This window comes from Choloepus didactylus, chromosome 17 (assembly GCF_015220235.1).
Source record: "Choloepus didactylus isolate mChoDid1 chromosome 17, mChoDid1.pri, whole genome shotgun sequence".
NCBI classification, from domain to species: Eukaryota; Metazoa; Chordata; class Mammalia; order Pilosa; family Megalonychidae; genus Choloepus; species Choloepus didactylus.
In genome coordinates this window covers 53,741,839-53,759,880 of record NC_051323.1, presented here as the reverse complement: position 1 = coordinate 53,759,880, position 18,042 = coordinate 53,741,839, and the positions used below count along the sequence as shown (strand labels likewise).

The 18,042-nt window shown below is 39.9% G+C and overlaps 1 protein-coding gene across 1 annotated transcript in view; it reads left to right on the top strand.

Moving 5' to 3' along the window:
• Positions 1 to 5,399: 5,399 nt before the first annotated feature.
• Positions 5,400 to 18,042, top strand: part of GALM (galactose mutarotase) — a 63,955-nt gene continuing 51,312 nt past the window's right edge. Inside the window, exon 1 of the mRNA XM_037807304.1 lies at positions 5,400 to 5,816. Within this exon, the coding sequence (XP_037663232.1) occupies positions 5,627 to 5,816 (190 nt within the window). The 5' untranslated portion in view covers positions 5,400 to 5,626. The remainder of the gene's footprint in view (positions 5,817 to 18,042) is intronic.

Below are 18,042 nucleotides of genomic sequence, written 5' to 3'. Positions count from 1 at the left end.
TATCTATGTATAGGACAGTTGGCTCTGCTTTCTAGGATGAGATGACAGGAGTATGTGGCCCCAGAGGAGGCTGCAATCAGCCCTGTGACTGCATTTTACCTTGAGCTTGACTCATTCATTTATTTTAAATTTTTTGTTTAAAAATATGTAAGACAAAGTTTTAAAGAACAATATAATGAGCCCCCATATTTCTATCACCCTACTCCAAAAATGAAACAATACCTAAGCACCCTCCCCTGAGTCATCCCCTTCCCTCCTTTGCAGAGGAGACCACTGTCTTTAATTGGTGTTTATCATTCCCAAGCATTTCCCTACATTTTTACTAGATACGCATTTATGCCTAAATAATATCTCATGTTTTTTGCACGTTTTAAAATTTGACATAAATGATATGTATATATGTAACCTTCTGCCACTTCCTTCTTTTCACTTAACATTACATTACAAAATTCATATAATTATGAAATACATCTTTGAGGACAGTTTGAGTCCTAGTGCATTCATTTTCCCGTTAGGCCCTATTCCATTGCATGGATATACCACAATGTATTTATCCATCCTTCAATTGGTGGATCTTTAGATTATTTCCAAAATTTTGGTCTTACATATAATACTGCTGTAAATTTTCTTGTACACATATGAAAAGATCACCTAAGATGTATTCCAAGGAATGGAATTGCTGGGTCACAGGTTATTACTAGATATTGACAACTTGCTTTCCAGAGTGGTTTTACCAATTAAAACTTCCACCAGCTGAATATGAGAGATGCTTCACACCCTTTCCAGCATTTAATTGTTCATTCAACAAATATCTATTCATAGTCAATAATGTCAGATACTGTTCTAGGTGCTGGGACACAGCATTAAAAGTTTTCACTTTCTTGGAGCTTCCATTCTCTTGGTGGGAGAATACACAAAAAAAATAAATGAATACGTAAGTCCAGAGGTGATGAGTGCTACGTTTCCAGGGTCTGTAGGTGCTAAGGACTAGCCCTTCTCCTTGGACCCTTCTTAACCTATAGTAAGTGAATGCAATGCCCTCATGAGTCTAACTTGACCTAATTCCTGAAACTGATTTTTTGAAACTTGTAATTACCTTAAAAATTAAAAGATGAGCACCTTTCACTGGTATATGTCAGAATTTACACATCTTCGGTATCCATGTTTTGAGTTGATGACCACAATACAAAGCAGCATATAAAGAGGTAGTTGTGTGTGCCTATCTTCAGTCAAGCTGCCCAGAATCAAATCAAGGTTTTATCATTGACTAACCATGTGACTTTGGGAAAGTTACTTAACCTCCCTAAGTCTCAGTTTCTGTATCAGATAATAGTGCCTGACTCATAGGGGTGCTGTAAGGATTAAATGATATCATGAGTACAACATGCTTATCAAGGTGCCCAGTAAAGTTTTAGTGCTTTATATTTTCTAGCAGTTGATTGATGTATAATTGGATGGGCCAATCATGTGATATTATTCCCATTTTATAGATGAGGAAATTGAGGTTCAGAGTGGTTATATAAATTAGTCAGCAAGTGCTGGTGACTCTTGAACCCAGGTCTTCTGATACCAGAGACAATTCTATTTTCACTACAAAATCATTTGTATATATGAAAGTACAAAAGCGTTCATTCAATAATTATTTATTTAACATCTATTATGTGCTAGTCACTATACTTAGTGTAAGAAATTCTAATGTAACTCCAATATGTCTGGGTATGTTTGGGCAACCCCTATAACTGCAATTACCATGAAGCCAATCCCAACACTTTGTTTCATCCAGCACTGGTGGATAATGCAGTTTTTATGGAGGATAGAGATGAGGATTATTTCCCATTAGACTATAAGCTCCTTGAGGGCAGGGCTCATGCTTCACACATCAATGCATTTCCAGCACCTGGCACAGTTCCTGGCACACAGTCAGTACATATCTGATGAATGAACAACATGTCATACAGCAAAAATTAATCTATCTTCCTCAAGATATCACACATGCCCCTATAATGCCTTCCCCAGCAGCCATTCGAAAATTGTTGCTAAAGTAGAGTTGAAATGAACAGTGAAGAATTTTACCTCTCATGAACTTGATGGGTGTTCTGGTTTGCTAATGCTGCCAGAATGCAAAACACCAGAAACGGATCGGCCTTTATAAAAGGGGGGTTATTTGGTTATACAGTTACAGTCTTTAAGGCCACAAAGTGTCCAAGGTAACACATGGACAATTGGGTACCTTCAACTGGAGGATGGCCAATGGTGTCCGGAAAACCTCTGTTAGCTGGGAAGGCACATGGCTGACATCTGCTTGCTCCCAGGGTGTGTTTCAAAATGGCATTCTCCAAAATGTCAGTGTCAGCTTCCAATGGCCGTCTTCAAAATGTGTCTTTCAGCTGCAGCTACTCTCTCAGCTCCTGTGCATTCTTCAAAGTGACCCTCTTGGCTGTAGCAAGCTCGCTCCTTCTGTCTGAGGTTATATAGAGCTCTAGTAAACCAATCAAGGCCCATGCTGAATGGGCGGGACCACACCTCCATGGAAATTATCCAATCAGAGTTATCACCTACAGTCGGGTGGGTCGCAGCTCCATGGAAACACTCAAAGAATTACAATCTAACCAACACTAATATGTCTGCCCACACAAGATTGCATCAAAGATAATGGCATTTTGGGGGACATAATACATTCAAACCAGCACAATAGGAATCTCTCAGTATTCCTAGCTTCCACATACAGGTGATTTTCATCTGAAACGAACAAGTAACTATAGTGATGTTTGGGTTACCAAAAAATCTATCTGTCAAAATTCTACTTGGGGAGCCATCAGCTGAGTAAACAATAACAACAACAACAACAAAATGTACCCATGGAAAGAATGACCTAAGACAGAAGATACTGAGGACGAAATGAAGAGAATTGACAATAAGCACTATTGGAGTCCAGAGCAATGAGAAAGAGACCAGGAGGGCGATAATTATTAACCTGACTGAAGAGAATCTGTGAGGTATTGTGAGTTGGTTTTATTATTACATCCCAGAGAACCTCCTCTGGGTAGCAGCCTGTCAACAGCTTAAAGCTCTGCAGCAGTCTTCAGGTGCCCAGTAGCAGTATACCCTCCAGTTTCTGTGCAGAACAAAGAGAAGGGGCCGGGTCCAAGGGCTCGAATTTCCTCTTGCCTTTCGCCCCAAACACTCAGCTGTGGGACTAACCTCCAGCTGAAAAGAGGAACAGCCCTTATTTTTCGCCTGTCCAGCCTGTCCCCCTTGGGTTGAAAGAAAAGATATCCACTTTCAGAAATTCCTCTTTTACGTAAATGCCACAATCCCTATTCCCTTTACCTCATAATTTCACCCTCAATCCCCAACCAAATTAAATACCTCCTAGAATTTGACAATCACTAAATTGAATACTTGAAAGTAGTTACAATGGGAAATGTCATGCTGTATCTATGTTATGACAATAAAAATTAAAAATAAAAAAAGAATTTGACCATGGTTCTGGATCAATCTTACCTTGCAAATGGAGAATTGTTCCTTAGGGAAAAAAAATTTTCAAGTGCACAAATATTCTTTTAGAGTATGACCACGGGATTGGGAAAATAGATATTTTGATGTAAGAAAAATCAGTGTTTGTGCCTGACAGCTGATTGAAGCTCAAGGCAGTCCTACTTGGGTCAATATATGCTAGAACCTTCAAAACAAAAGGAAAAGGAAATCAAGAAGTGGGCTCCTTACATCTTAGCAAGACCTCATGGTATGTTTCATTTCCTACCAAGCTGAGCAATAAGACCTCCCCTAGTGACACTTGGCATTGGTCACTCAAAGGCATTTCTTTCTTTCTGTGACAACAGGAGCTTGGCAGAACATTGAGAACTGGTGGCTGAAAAGAAAATGCAATCTTCCTGCTTACAGAAGATATTCTAAGTCATCCTTGCTAAAAGGCTTACCAAAAGGGCTTGTGTATGAATCAGCCACAAATGTTAAGTGGGCTGATGAAATCTGCAGAGTTTATGAGAATTTCTGATGAAGCAGCTCGCAAGAGTGCCTATCGGTTATTGTGTGAGTGTGGCACAGTCTGTAATTTGACTCATTCTGGTCTTTGTGTGATTATATGTTGTGCTTCACTGAAGCCTGTGGCAAGCTCTCTTTTCTTTTGCTATCAGAATTCTCCTGCTTCATGATGGGCAATTGAGGCTTTTTGGCAAGAATGCTAAGTTCCTTCAAACTATACAGAAAAGATCAAGAGATAGTTACTATGTTTCATTAGCATCTGATTACAGGAATATGATCCCAATTCTCCTAATTTTCTAATCATAGATGCATTTCAGCATTCCAAAAGCACTGTCAAGCAAAGATATGCCTATTGTGCAGACAGGGTTTAGGCTCCCAGCACCATCTCCTTTCTAGACCCAGTATCTAGAGATGCCAGATCCAGCCAAAAAACACACACAAGCTCCTAGATGCTATCTTACAATCCTACTAACACCCTTAATAGCCTTGACTTAGTCCTCAGCTATCAGAACCTATTTCTGGAAATAGTATGAAGATAAGTCTTCAAACCTTAGGGCAAATTTCCCAATGTTCCCAGATAACCTGCATTAGAATGAGCCAAGGAATCTATGACAAATGCTGATCCTTGTGTCTTGCTCTAGACTCAAAATCTCCTCAAATAATTCTGACACACACTAAAGCATGGCAATTATTAAATGACCTTGGGATCTTTCCTCTCCAAACAGTACATACTTCAAATCTTCTTTCTAGTTTTGGAAAAGGAAATAATGATGGACCTACCTGGCAATTACAAGGATTTCAATAAATATTTGTTCCTTTAGTCCTTTCTGAAAGGAATTTGGGACTTGAAGAGCAAGAGAGAGTAGCTATCCAAGGTGCCTTCCCATTCCCTTGAAGAAAAAAAAGGTTGGTTAAGTCGTCTCTAAAACACTAGGACCTAATCTACCTACCGCTGACCCTTTCGAAGCTGCGGCTCCAGCAAGGCTGTCAGGACAGCCTTCCCATCAGGGGCTCCTGCAGAAACGCGCCCAGGGAGGGCCCTGGGGGACCACACGAATGGATCGCCAGGCAGCGTACACAAGAAGTCTGTACCGATTTTCCCCGTGTTTAAAACTATCCGCGTACTTCTTTCAACTTGGAGTTAAATTAAGCCAGAATTTTCCCCAGGAACCGCCTCTGTGCATTTCCTGGCACTTAGTCGGACAGTCAGGCACCAACAATAACGGACTGCTCAGTGGGTGTGGAGAACCATGTGCTGGAGAAGGGGAAAGAATACAACAGTCAGGATTGGGAATTAAAAAAAAAAAACTACAGGCCCCAAAATGCAATTTCGTCTTCCAAAGGACTACCATTCCCAGCATGCAATGCAGCCAGAGCCAGCAAAGGAAAAGCACTGCATGCCTGACTGGAAACTGCCTGCATGCCACCCCGAGGCAAAGGAGTGATTTAGAAAGGGCCGCAGGATATATTCTGTTGGAGGGGTCACTCCCTAAATACAGGGAAGGAAGGGGAGGAGTCTGAGCGGTGTCACATGTCCCTCCTCTAATAAATCTCTGTGGCTCCTGGCTTGGCGGCAGGAGCTGGAAGGGCAGGGAGTAGTAGCTGCACGACCCTCGTTTTCCTCATGACTTCGGTGACCAGAGCCGTGTTTGGTGACCTCCCCGCGGGGGCAGGGACAGTGGAGAAGTTCCAGCTACAGTCAGACCTGCTGAAAGTGGACATCATCTCCTGGGGCTGCACCATCACAGCCCTGGAGGTCAAAGACAAGCAGGGAAGAGCCTCAGACGTGGTGCTCGGCTTTGCCGAGTTGGAAGGTGGGTTGAACTTTACCCCGGCCTGCGGTCCCGCCCCACACACCTCCGTACACGCCCCGCACCCATGTCGAGAGTGCTGCTCTCGAGGCGAGAAACCAACCACAGAGGAAAATAGCTGAACTTGGGCGATCAGGAGTGCTTGGATCAGGCTAACTCAGGGTTGTGTTGCCATCCAGAGCTTGGAAAAAGAATACAAAATTAATATAAACAGCCATAGGGCTTTGCCTCAATTAATTAAAAATTAAAAATTAAAAAAAAAACAAAAAAACTAAAACTCCAGCAACCTGGAGCGATCTTTGAGCTGGCGCGTCCCCTGAGAGGGCAGCAGGGGAAAAGCAGCAAGAGAAGGTGTGGCGCCTGGTTCTTCCCTTGAGCCCTCTCTGTTGAAGGAAAATCAAAAGACGTGCGCCTCCTTCCTTTTTCCTTTATCAAATACTCTTTGAGGCCTGGGCCGTTTCAGAAATGTTGCATAGTGTAAACTCAGTGAGGGCTTATCTGCCTTGGTCTGGGCGTCGTCGCCATAACTCACAGCGCCCAACACCCCGTGGCTGCTCAGTCGTCAAGCACTGAGTGAAATGGAGGCGTCGCAACGCAATGGCTAGACGTAAGGCTTCCTTCTAAGATGGACTTTTAATTCCGTTGGAAGCCATGAGCAATTAAGATCATGTGTTAATTTATGCATTAAAAAACTCTGCTATTCAATTAGTTTATTCAGGAAGATACAGCCCTCATAGAGAGGAGGGAAAATTAGGAATCAAACAAATATCTTAGACATTTGTTTGAAAAAAATCAGGATTTAGAGCAGTCAGTGCTTTTATTCACTGAAATTTATTTGGTATGAAATTTTGGGGAGATCTGATTTTCTTATCAAAGTTTTGTAAATAATTGTTTCCACATTTGAATCGGTGAAAGACCTCAAGTTTATACACATAGACATAATTGAAAACTGCCCGTAGTCATGCAATTGTCACCTAATTTTCGTCACTAATAACCTATATTCAAGTGCTTGTTTTCTCATCTTTGTTTTGAGATTAATGTACTCATAAATCCTACTTAATTGGTTTTAAACTTTGGGATAAAATTAATTCTCAGTAGCATAGTTGAATGTTAGCATCTTGTGTTAGAAATACCAGAATGCTGGTATTTTACTTCCTGTGCAATATGAATGTTGTAAAAACCAAATTTGTGTATGCATTTAGTCATGGAATATCATAAATTGAAGCACCTCTAAAGCATCCTTCATTTCAGGCTTTGAATAATAGATTAGTCTGAGCAAGTACCGTTTTTGCAGGTTCAGTCTTAAACATTTGCTTTAAGAAAACAGTCTTGAATTTCACATACTGCTATTTTTGTATTTTACAGTACTGTTTCATTTTGAACTCAAACGTATCACCATTTCTCCTTTTCATTTTCTAAGTTGATTTCTTTTATGAGGGGGAGAGAGAAATTTCCTTCTACAACAGTGGAAGGCTCCAGAGGTTAATATCTGAATTACATGGCATTAGTTTAAAAAAAAACAAATGCATAAAGAATGCACCACTCAACTTTTCTATTCATAAGTTAATATTTTTAAAAAATTATAATTAGGTTCTCTTTTGCAGCTACATTTGAAAATGATAGAATCAGAAGTTTTGCAGTAGTAGATAGAATCAGTAATAATGGCTTCTTTGAAAGTTCCTTTCTCATAGTCACACCTAAGAAATCTTGTATAGGTACTTTGCAGTATTCAAGAACCTAATGCTGTTTTTTTTTATTTTTATTTTTGGTACAGCTCTCCCACTGCATGTTCATTTTAGCATATTTTTGTATTTAGTATATTCATGGTGACAAAATGCTAGGTCTATTTTGCAACTTTTTATAAGACTACCCTTATATTCAATAGCATGGGAAAATGTTCTTGTGATTGCCAAGGTCTCTTGATATTTATCTCATACTTTTATAATTCTATGAAAATTATTTCTTTTAAAACTTAAACTTTTCTTGTAAATATGTCACATCTGAATTGTCAAAAAATTATTTTGAATACCTTAATATTTGTTGCAGTTTTTCCATATATATAACGTGTCTTCTCTCTGAATAGGAATATATGTGTGCCTCTCAGTGTTTACTTTTATGTCTGTTATCTTTATATGTCAAGCTGCTTGAACATTGTACTGACTTATAATAAACTACTCAGAATGAATTCTAAAAAAAAAAATATATATATATAACGCCCCCAACCCTCATTGAGCTTGCAGTTTAGCTGGACTAGACTTTAGTCAAATAATTGCATAAATAAACAATTACAATTACTGTTTGATTGCAGCAAAGGAAAATGTAATGGTGCTGTTTCTTGGCACTGCAGTGCTGATAAACAGAAAATGAAGTCTGAAATAAAGTTGGCAAAGGGTAACTGCTTGAAAATTAATACCCTCTGCTCAGTGTGGGGGGGGGCATGGGCAAAATCTGCTAAAGAAGAGTTTTGATGTTTTCCTTTAAGTGTGTCTTTCTGTCTGTTTTAGTTCTTTAGATTTGTAACGTGACTCATGCTTTGAGGTCAATAGAAAACTCTCCAAGTATCGTTTTTCTCTTAGGAGTCTGAAAATTGTTCCCTGTACCTTTAACAAAATTTATTATAAATATATTCCTGAGGATCCTATTCCTTGCCATCTTGTTTTTATTTGTCTTGGAGTCTCCACAGCTTGGCCTGGAGAACAGGGGGAGGGACAGGTATAACCTTCCACAGAATTTCTTTGATAACTTAAGAAAACCAGTCGCAGGAGGCTCACTGGTAGGAAGGTACAAGGATGTGGGAAAATCAGCTCTTCTCCTTCCTCTCAGCATACCCTACACTTCTGGGTGTGGGGTTTCACATTTGCTGTCAGAAAGCAAGAAGGTTGACAAATGACACTTAAAAGAAGATTCTTTAGAATCATGTTGTTGAGTCACCTCTATCTCTATCTGCTTGTAGCATAACCATTTTCTAGACTGAAACAGAGTCATAAAGAGATGACATGACTGGTACAAAATTGCCCAGTGGAGCCCAAGGAGAATTGAATATATGGTTGAGAATTCCAGAATCACGTGAAAGAATTGGAGCTGATAAGGTGTGGGCACCTGACCTTATCATCTCTTATCACATTTAGAAAGATATTTACCCTCCCCCTACACACACACATACACCTCACTTCTTGCAATTTTAGATCTGATTTAAGATTTGCATGGATCTAAAAGCAGAAGGCATCTCTGGAATGCATATGAAATGTGTGCCATGATGATGTAGCACCCGAGGAGCACCAGCTTTTTCATAGGGGTGCCAATTGTGTGAGCGCATTAATACTAAGTCTCAGTGAAAGAATCCAAGAGAGGGGAAAAAAATAGATCCCTTAGATTACAATGATCTGTTCTATATGTTATTGTCCTCCATAATATGAATGTTTCTTGAAAACACTAAATAACATTTTCTCACCAAGATGCAACATGAACTTCACAAAATGCCAGGTTGAATCAAAGCATTTAAAATATTCTTCTAGGTGCTGGAGCAAGATGGACTTTTTCATTCCTAAGCTATATTTTATATAATTTGTTTATTTTAAAAGGAAAGAAAGCTATTTTCAAAAAAAAGGAAGTTGGGAAAAAAACTCAGAATATTAAGTAACACTTTCTAATATATGTTCAACCATCTTCGGAGTTATTTAAAGTGTCCTCCCCACCCATTCCCTTTTTATGGCCCTATCTATCTTTCAGTTTTTTGTAGATTCTTTTGGTATTGCCAAAGATAAGGAAGATTTCATGTTTGTCATAAAAGGAAGCATAAATGCCTTAATCAGATTAGTATGAAATGACTCTCTGCTACTATTTTGATCCTTGCTATTGTATTAAAACCCCTGTTAACAAGAAACTGGAAACGGCAGTTGTCTTTAGGGAAGGACCCTGGGTTCCTGGGGTACCAGGGTAGGAAGGAGACTTAATTTTCATTGTACATTTAAAAATGCCTGTTTTATACCATGTGCTCATATTGTCTACTCAAAAAAAATAGACATTATTTAAACAAACAGGTAAATAATTGAAAGTAACAAGACTTGACAGAAGAAGGGAGTCATCGTGATATTACCATGTCCCAAAATATATTGAGGCACAAGGAACAGCTAAGCATGAATAATTCCATGAGGCATGGTCCTTTTTTTTTTAATTTTTATTGGGATTGTTCAGATACCATACAATTATCCAAAGATCCAAAGTGTACAATCTGTTGACCCTGGTAACCTCTTACAGCTGTACATCCATCACCACACTTAATTTTTGTTCAATTTTTAGAAACTTTTCATTATTCCAGGCCAGAAATAAAGTGAAAGATGGGGGGAAAAAAAAAAGGAAAAGAAAAGGAAACTCGAATCTTCCCCTATCCCTAACCAACCCCCCTCAATTACTGACTCATAGTGTTGGTATAGTACATTTGTTATTGTTTATGAAAGAATGTTGAAATACTACAAACTGTAGTATATAGTTTGCAATAGGTATGTATTTCTTCCCTATATGTCCCTCTATTGTTAACTTCTAGTTGTATTGTCATACATTTGTTCTGGTTCATGGAAGAGTTTTCTAATATTTGTACAGTTAATCATGGATATTGCCCACCATAGGATTCAGTTTTATACGTTCCCATCTTTTGACCTCCAACTTTCCTTCTGGTGACATATATGACTCTGAGCTTCCCGTTTCCACCTCATTCACATGCCATTCAGCACTGTTAGTTATTCTCACATCTTGCTACCTACACCTCTGTTTATTTCCAAACATTTAAGTTCGTCCTAGTTGAACATTCTGCTCATACTAAGCAACCACTCCCCATTCTTAAGCCTCATCCTATATCTTGGTACCTTTTATTTCATGTCTATGAGTTTACATATTACAATTAGTTCTTATTAGTGAGACCCTGCAATATTTGTCCATATGTGTCTGGCTTATTTCATTCAGTATATTGCCCTTGAGGTTTTGACATCAACCCATTTTTTTAAAGATGGTTTTGTTCATACCCCATACATTCCATCCTAAGTAAACAACTGATGGTTCTCTGTATGGCCACATATTTATGTGTTCGCCACCTTCACCACTATCTATATAAGGATATCTACATTTCTTTCACAAGGCAGGAGGGAGCATCAAAGAAGGTAGAGAGGGAAAAGAAAGAGGAAAAAAAGGACAACTAGGAAGTAGCAAAAGGAAAAGTAATCTTAAATCAAAGTAGGGTAAAGAGTCAGACAATACCACCAATGTCAATTGTTTATCATGCCTCCCCTATCCCCCCTTCTAATCTGCATTTACCTTGGTATATCACCTTTGTTACATTAAAGGAAGCATAATGCAATGATTCTGTTAGTTACAGTCTCTAGTTTACATTGATTGCATCCCTCCCCCAATGCCTCCCCATTTTTAACACCTTGCAAGGTTGACATTTTCTTGTTGCCCTCGTAAAAGAACATATTTGTACATTTTATCACAATTGTTGAACACTAGATTTCACCAAGTTACACAGTCCCATTCTTTATCTTTCCTCCTTTCTTCTGGTGTCTCACATGCTCCCAACCTTCCTCTCTCAACTGTATACATAGCTATCTTTGTTCAGTGTACTTACATTGCTGTGCCACCATCTCCCAAAATTGTATTCTGAACCACACACTCCCGTCTTCTCCTATCACTCTGCATTGCTCCCTTTAGTAATTCCTGTAGGGCAAGTGTCTTGTTCACAAAGTCTCTCATTGTCTGTTTGTCAGAAAATATTTTGAGCTCTCCCTCATATTTGAAAGACAGCTTTGCTGGATATAGGAGTCTTGGTTGGAGGTTTTTCTCTTTCACTGTCTTAAATATATCACACCACTTCCTTCTTGCCTCCATGGTTTCTGCTGAGAGATCTGCACATAGTCTTATTAAGTTTCCTTTGTATGTGATGGATTGCTTTTCTCTTGCTGCTTTCAGGATTCTCTTTTTGTCTTTGACATTCGATAATCTGATTATTAAGTGTCTTGGCGTAGGCCTATTCAGATCTATTCTGTTTGGAGTACGCTGAACTTCTTGGATCTGTAATTTTATGTCTTTCATAAGAGATGGGAAATTTTCATTGATTATTTCCTCTATTATTGCCTCTACCCCTTTTCCCTTCTCTTCTCCTTCTGGGATACCAGTGATACGTAGATTCTTGTATTTTGTTTCATCTTTAAGTTCCCAGAGATGTTGCTCATATTTTTTCATTCTTTTCTCCATCTGCTCCTTTGCGTGTAGGCTTTAAGGTGTTTTGTTCTTCAGTTCTTGAGTGTTTTCTTCTGCCTCTTGATGTCTGCTGTTGTATGTTTCCATTGTGTCTTTCATTTCCTTAGATTCTACTAGTTGTTTTCTTGAACTTTCAGTTTCTGCCGTATACATGCTCAGTGTTTTCTTTACAGCCTCTATCTCTTTTGTGAAATATTCTCTAAAGTTTTTGAATTGATTTAGCATTAGTTGTTTAAATTCCTGTATCTCAGTTGAAGTGTATGTTTGTTCTTTTGACTGGGTCATAGCTTCGTTTTTGTTAGTGTAGGCTGTAGTTTTCTGTTGTCTAGGCATCTGACCTCCTAGGCCACCCCAATCAGGTTTTCCCAGATGAGAACAGGTTCAGGTCACAGAAGGAGGAAATATTCAGTATCTGGTTCCCCTGATGGTTTTTCTTAGAGGATTAATAACACCTGTGCTTTTGTTTGGCAGGTGCAGTCTGTCACCGCCTGTGTAAGGGGGTGTGGCCTGTGGCTCTCCTCACCCAGGCTTTGGGGTCTGGTTCTGGAAAGGCGGGCGGTAAAGCTGGGCCCCTCCCTTTCCTTTGGGAAGCTATGCCCCCTCCAAAGAGGTCACTGCCTATCAGGAAGTTCTTTGTTTCTTTGACTCTGCTGATCAAAGTATTTTGATTTTAAAATAGCTAAGTCTGTCTTTACTGCAAAGTGCTGTGGGCTGAAAGCGGCTGCAGTTTTCTCCACAGAAAGCAAAAGGGACAGAAAAGCTCCCAGATTCACCCGTCAGCCTCTGGGCTTCTCGTCCTGAGACAGATATGTGCCCCGACTCTCCCAAGGTCAGTTGTCCCCAAAAGCCTCTGTCTGCTTGTTGAGGATTCGCTGTCTGTATTTAGCAGTTAACATTAAAATCCCAGATGGAGCTGGGCTGCGGTATGCTAGCTTGTTTGGAGAGTGCTGTTCTCTAGCACCGCGTGGCTTCTGTGAGGGAGGGGCTCTCGGCTCTCGGCTCTCAGCGCAGGTCCGCAGTTTTACTTACAGATTTTATGCTGTGATCTCGGGCATTCCTCCCAATTCAGGTTGGCGGTTGGTGAGTGGGCAATCACGTTTGTCTCCCCGCAGTTATTCCTGGTTATTTACTAGTTTTTTGGTCATTTATGAATTGTTCTCGGGGGAACTAACAGTTTTCCACTTCTCTCTATGCCGCCATGTTTTCTCCGAGGCATGGTCCTTTTAAAAGGCCAGGTTGGATGTGAACTATGTCCAGTTTCCCCGATACAATATATAAACTGTTTGGATGAGTGCCATGACCAGAGGTCAGAATGGTTCAATTTCTCCCTGGGAGAATGAGCTCTTTCCTCTGTAGAATTCTGAAGAGGTAAATCAAATGATCTTTTAGTTACAGCTTGGGAAAATCAGTCATGTCTCATGTGAATTTTTCTGCCATTTTTTATATTGGAAAATGATTTTCATCGGCATATCCCACCTATCATTATGATCTCTTTCAAAGCCTGTGATGACCATATTTGCTTATAAACAACCTACTCGTACAGACTCTTTCCCATCATCTTCCTGTCAGTTACCACCAAAAACCAGCTCTTACTGCCATGACAGCTATTATAAAAAAAGGAAAAAATAAACTTAGTGTTTTTAGAAAACCTAGGTTTAGAAGAGGGGGGTGGGAGAAAAGAGACCAGTTTAGAGACTGCACCCTTAGGGGCAGATTCCCGAGGTACCCTTGTGGGAGCATTAAGGATTTCTGACTTCAGTCTGCTTTTTTTTTTAATTGAGATGTATTCACATTACATACAATCCTCTAAAGTGTACAATCAGTTGTTCATCGTATCATCATTTAGTTGTGCATTCATCACCACAATCTGCTTTGTCCATTAAAGCTCTATGTGCTCTCGGGCAGCTTCTTTAACCTCTCCAGACATATTTCCTCACCTGAAACAGAGGGATTGTGATGGTTAGATGTTCTGTCACCTGTGTCTGACAATGAGCACTTAATCATTTTTATTCCCTTTCCTTCCTATGCTCTCAAATATCTTCTCTCACACTACTAGAACTTTCTTACTTCATTTTAACATTTTTTTAAAAAAAGGCATGGAGGAGACAGAAGAAGGCGGTGGCATAGAGAGGAGTGGAAGTTAGTTACTCCTCCTGGAGCAACTAATAAACAACCAGGAACAACTAGTAAATGATCTGGAATAACTGCTGGGGGACAACCATGACTGTCCACATATTGTGCACCAACCTGGATTGGGAGGAATGCCTGAGATCTCTCAGTGTAGAATCTGTGAGTAGAAACTGCGGATGCGAGCCAGGAGCCCCCTCCCCCAACGGCAATACAAACTGCAAAGCCTCGTTGTGATAGAGAGCAGCACTCTCTGAACAAGTGAATATTCCTCAGGCCAGCTCCAACTGGGGTTTTAATTGGAAAATGTGGACTGCTCAATGCAAGCTGCAAATCCCCAACAAGCAGACAGAGGTTTTTTAGTGAAGACTGACCTTGAAGAGCCAGGGGACTTCTCTGTCTCTGGACGGGAAGCCCAGAGGACTGGGTGCTATCTCTGGCTGACAGGTGAAACTGGGGGCTGTGGACTGGCCCTGAAAAGGAGCTTTCTGTTTCTTTTTCTCTTTCTCAACCTGATTGGCTCAGTGGAGAAATTCTCAGCCATTTTCAGTTTGCAGCACTCTGACCCAGACAAGAGTGGAGATAGCAGAGTCAGAGAGACAAAGATCCTATTTAAATGCAAATGAAAATTCCCTAGGGGGTATATCTGCCCTAAGAGGAAAGAGGTGGTGCTCAGCTCTACTACCTGCCTCCCATTCAGAGTCAGACCCCAGGGTCTGGGGGAAAACAATCAAACCAGAAACAACTTAAGCTGAGAATTAAAGGGGCCACACCTCCTTATACCAGTCAGGAGTGACAGGCTGATAGGCGCCACTTGCTGGGCAGATTGAGAAAAGCACAGCACCTTGAGGCTTCACAGGGTGTGTCAATCTTCTAAGATACACCCTCAGGGAAACCTGGTGCTGAATATTTCCTCCTTCTGAGACCTGAGCCTGTTCTGGTCTGTGAAAACCTGATTGGTGTAACCAAGGAAACCAGATGCCTGGACAGCAGAAAACTACAACCTACACTAAGAAAAACGAAGGTATGGCCCAGTCAAAAGAACAAATTTATACTTCAACTGAGATACAGGCATTTGAACAACTAATACTAAATCAATTCAAAAAGGTTAGGCAAGATATGGCAAAAGAGATGAAGTATATAATGAAAACACTGGGTATACATAAAGTAGAAATCGAAAGTTCGAAAAAACAACTGGCAGAATCTATGGAAATGAAAGGCACAACACAAGAGATGAAAGACACAGTGGAGACATACAACAGCAGATCTCAAGAGGCAGAAGAAAACACTCAGGAACTAGAGAACAAGAACCTGAAATCCTACACATGGAAGAACAGATGAGGAAAAGAATGGAAAAATACTAGCAATGTCTCAGGGAATTGAATGGCAACATGAAACACTTGAATATACTTGTCATGGGTATTTCAGAGGGAAAAAAGAAGGGAAATGGGGCAGAAGCAATAACAGAGGAAACAATAAATGAAAATTTCCCATCTCTTATGAAAGACATAAAATCACAGATCCAAGAAGTGCAATATACCCTAAACAGAATAGACCTGAATAGGTCTATGCCAAGACACTTAATAATCAGATTTTCAAACTTCAAAGACAAAGAGAGAATCCTGAAAGCAGCAAGAGAAAAGCAATCCATCACATACAAGGGAAGCTTGATAAGACTATGTGCGGATTTCTCAGCAGAAACCATGGAGGCAAGAAGGAAGTGGTTGATATATTTAAGATACTGATAGAGAAAAACCGCCAACCAAGAATCCTATATCCAGCAAAACTGTCCTTCAAATATGAGGGAGAGTTTAAAATATTTCCTGACAAAAAGACAATGACAGAGTTTGTGGACAAGATACCTGCTCTACAGGAAATACTAAAGGGAGCACTACAGACAGATAGGAAAATACAGGAGTGAGAAGTTTGGAGCACAGTTTTGGGTGATGATAGCACAGCAATGTAAGTACACTGAACAAAGATGACTGTGAGTATGGTTGAAAGAGGAAGGTTAGGAGCATGTGGGACACCTGAAGGAAAAAGGAAAGATAAAGACTGGGACTGTATAACTCAGTGAAACCTAGAGTGTTCAACAATTGTGATAAAATGTACAAATATGTTTTTTCATGACGGAGAACAAATGAATGTTAACCTTGCAGGGTGTTGAAAATAGGGTGGAATTGGGGGAAAATACAGTCAATGCAAACCAGAGACTATTAAAAGAAATGGCATCAAGAGTTCATCTGTAATAACTAGAAGCCGTTAAAAAACATGTCTGATAATTAAAGTGCTTGTCAACTAGCATAAAGTTTGTTTTCCTCATAAAATCAAAAGAAAGTCATAGTCAGGGTGTCAAGGTTTTGACGGAGAACCTTAAGTAATTTTATTTTAGACTTGAGTTCTGGCTAAGGTTTGGGCTGGCCAAGGTGGGAGTCATAGTTGGGGTCCTTGGGGTGTTCAGGAGAGTGGAAAGGGGCATATCCCCCTAAATTAAGCATTTATGAATTTATTCTGACCAGTGTCTTGCCAAGGAAAAGGAACATATTTTTCCTCTACCTCCAGCTCAGCCACTGACTTGATTAAATCAGCATTCGTGGCCTGACCTGGAAATGTTGCACTTTTTCAGGGAAAACAGTTTTATCTGCATTTTAAAACAAGCTTTTTAGTCATGCACTATTCAGGATTTGGAGACTGTCACTTTTTATATTTCTGATTTGATATAAAAGTTTAGCAACAGTCATGGGATGGAGAACATCTTCTTGACCAAAAGGGGGAAATGAAAGGAAATGAAATAAGCTACAGTGGCAGAGAGATTCCAGAAGGAGCCGAGAGGTCACTCTGGTGGGCACTCTTACGCACAATATAGACAACTCTTTTTAGGTTCTAGTGAATTGGAGCAGCTAGCAGTAAATACCCGAAACTATCAAACTACAACCCAGAACCCATGAATCTTGAAGACGATTGTATAAAAATGTAGCTTTTAAGGGGTGACAATGGTATTGGGAAAGCCATAAGAACCACACTCCCCTTTGTCTAATTTATGGGTGGATGAGTAGAAAAATGGGGGAAGGAAAAAAACAAACGAACAAAGGCACCCAGTGTTCTTTTTTGCTTTAATTGCTCTTTTTCACTTTAATTATTATTCTTGTTATTTTTGTGTGTGTGGTGATGAAGGTGTCAGGGATTGATTCTGGTGATGAATGGAGAACTATGTAATGGTACTGTGAACAATCGAATGTACAATTTGTTTTGTATGACTGCATGGTATGTGAATATATCTCAATAAAATGAATATTAAAAAAAAAGAGTTTAGCAACAACTGAAGAGAGTATAAAACCCATGGGTTCTGAGGGGTTTTTCAGAGACAGTTGGGAACAGTAGTTTCTGCTGTCCTTATGTTTAATTCTTGAAACTATTCATCCAAACCAAGGACCTGGCAAGTGAGTGTCATCTCCATGGGGTAATTATTCATTGCCAGGAGGTGATCACTTCTGAGGGAATTCCTGTAAGGCCCAGGAGGCCCTAAGGGGTCTTGTTGTTGGGTTTGTCGTGGTTTGTCATGTGTTGTGTGTGCGCAAAACCAAGGACACTGCTGGCAGAGTGTGGGGCCTAGTGTATATTTGTTGAATTTATCAAAGTAGGGGTCAAAAATAGATAGAGCCAAATAATTTTTAGACAAAAATTCTGCTTTTTTTCAGTTCCTGGTCCTAAAAAGCAGATGAAGCAAAACCAAGGAAAGGTTGCTTAGCCTTTGAGGCCCCAATTATATATCTAAGCAAAGTTGAACCTTTTAGAACCTTATCAATATAAATCTTCTTCTTAATTCTGGAATCAGTGCCTTTTCTCTGATTAC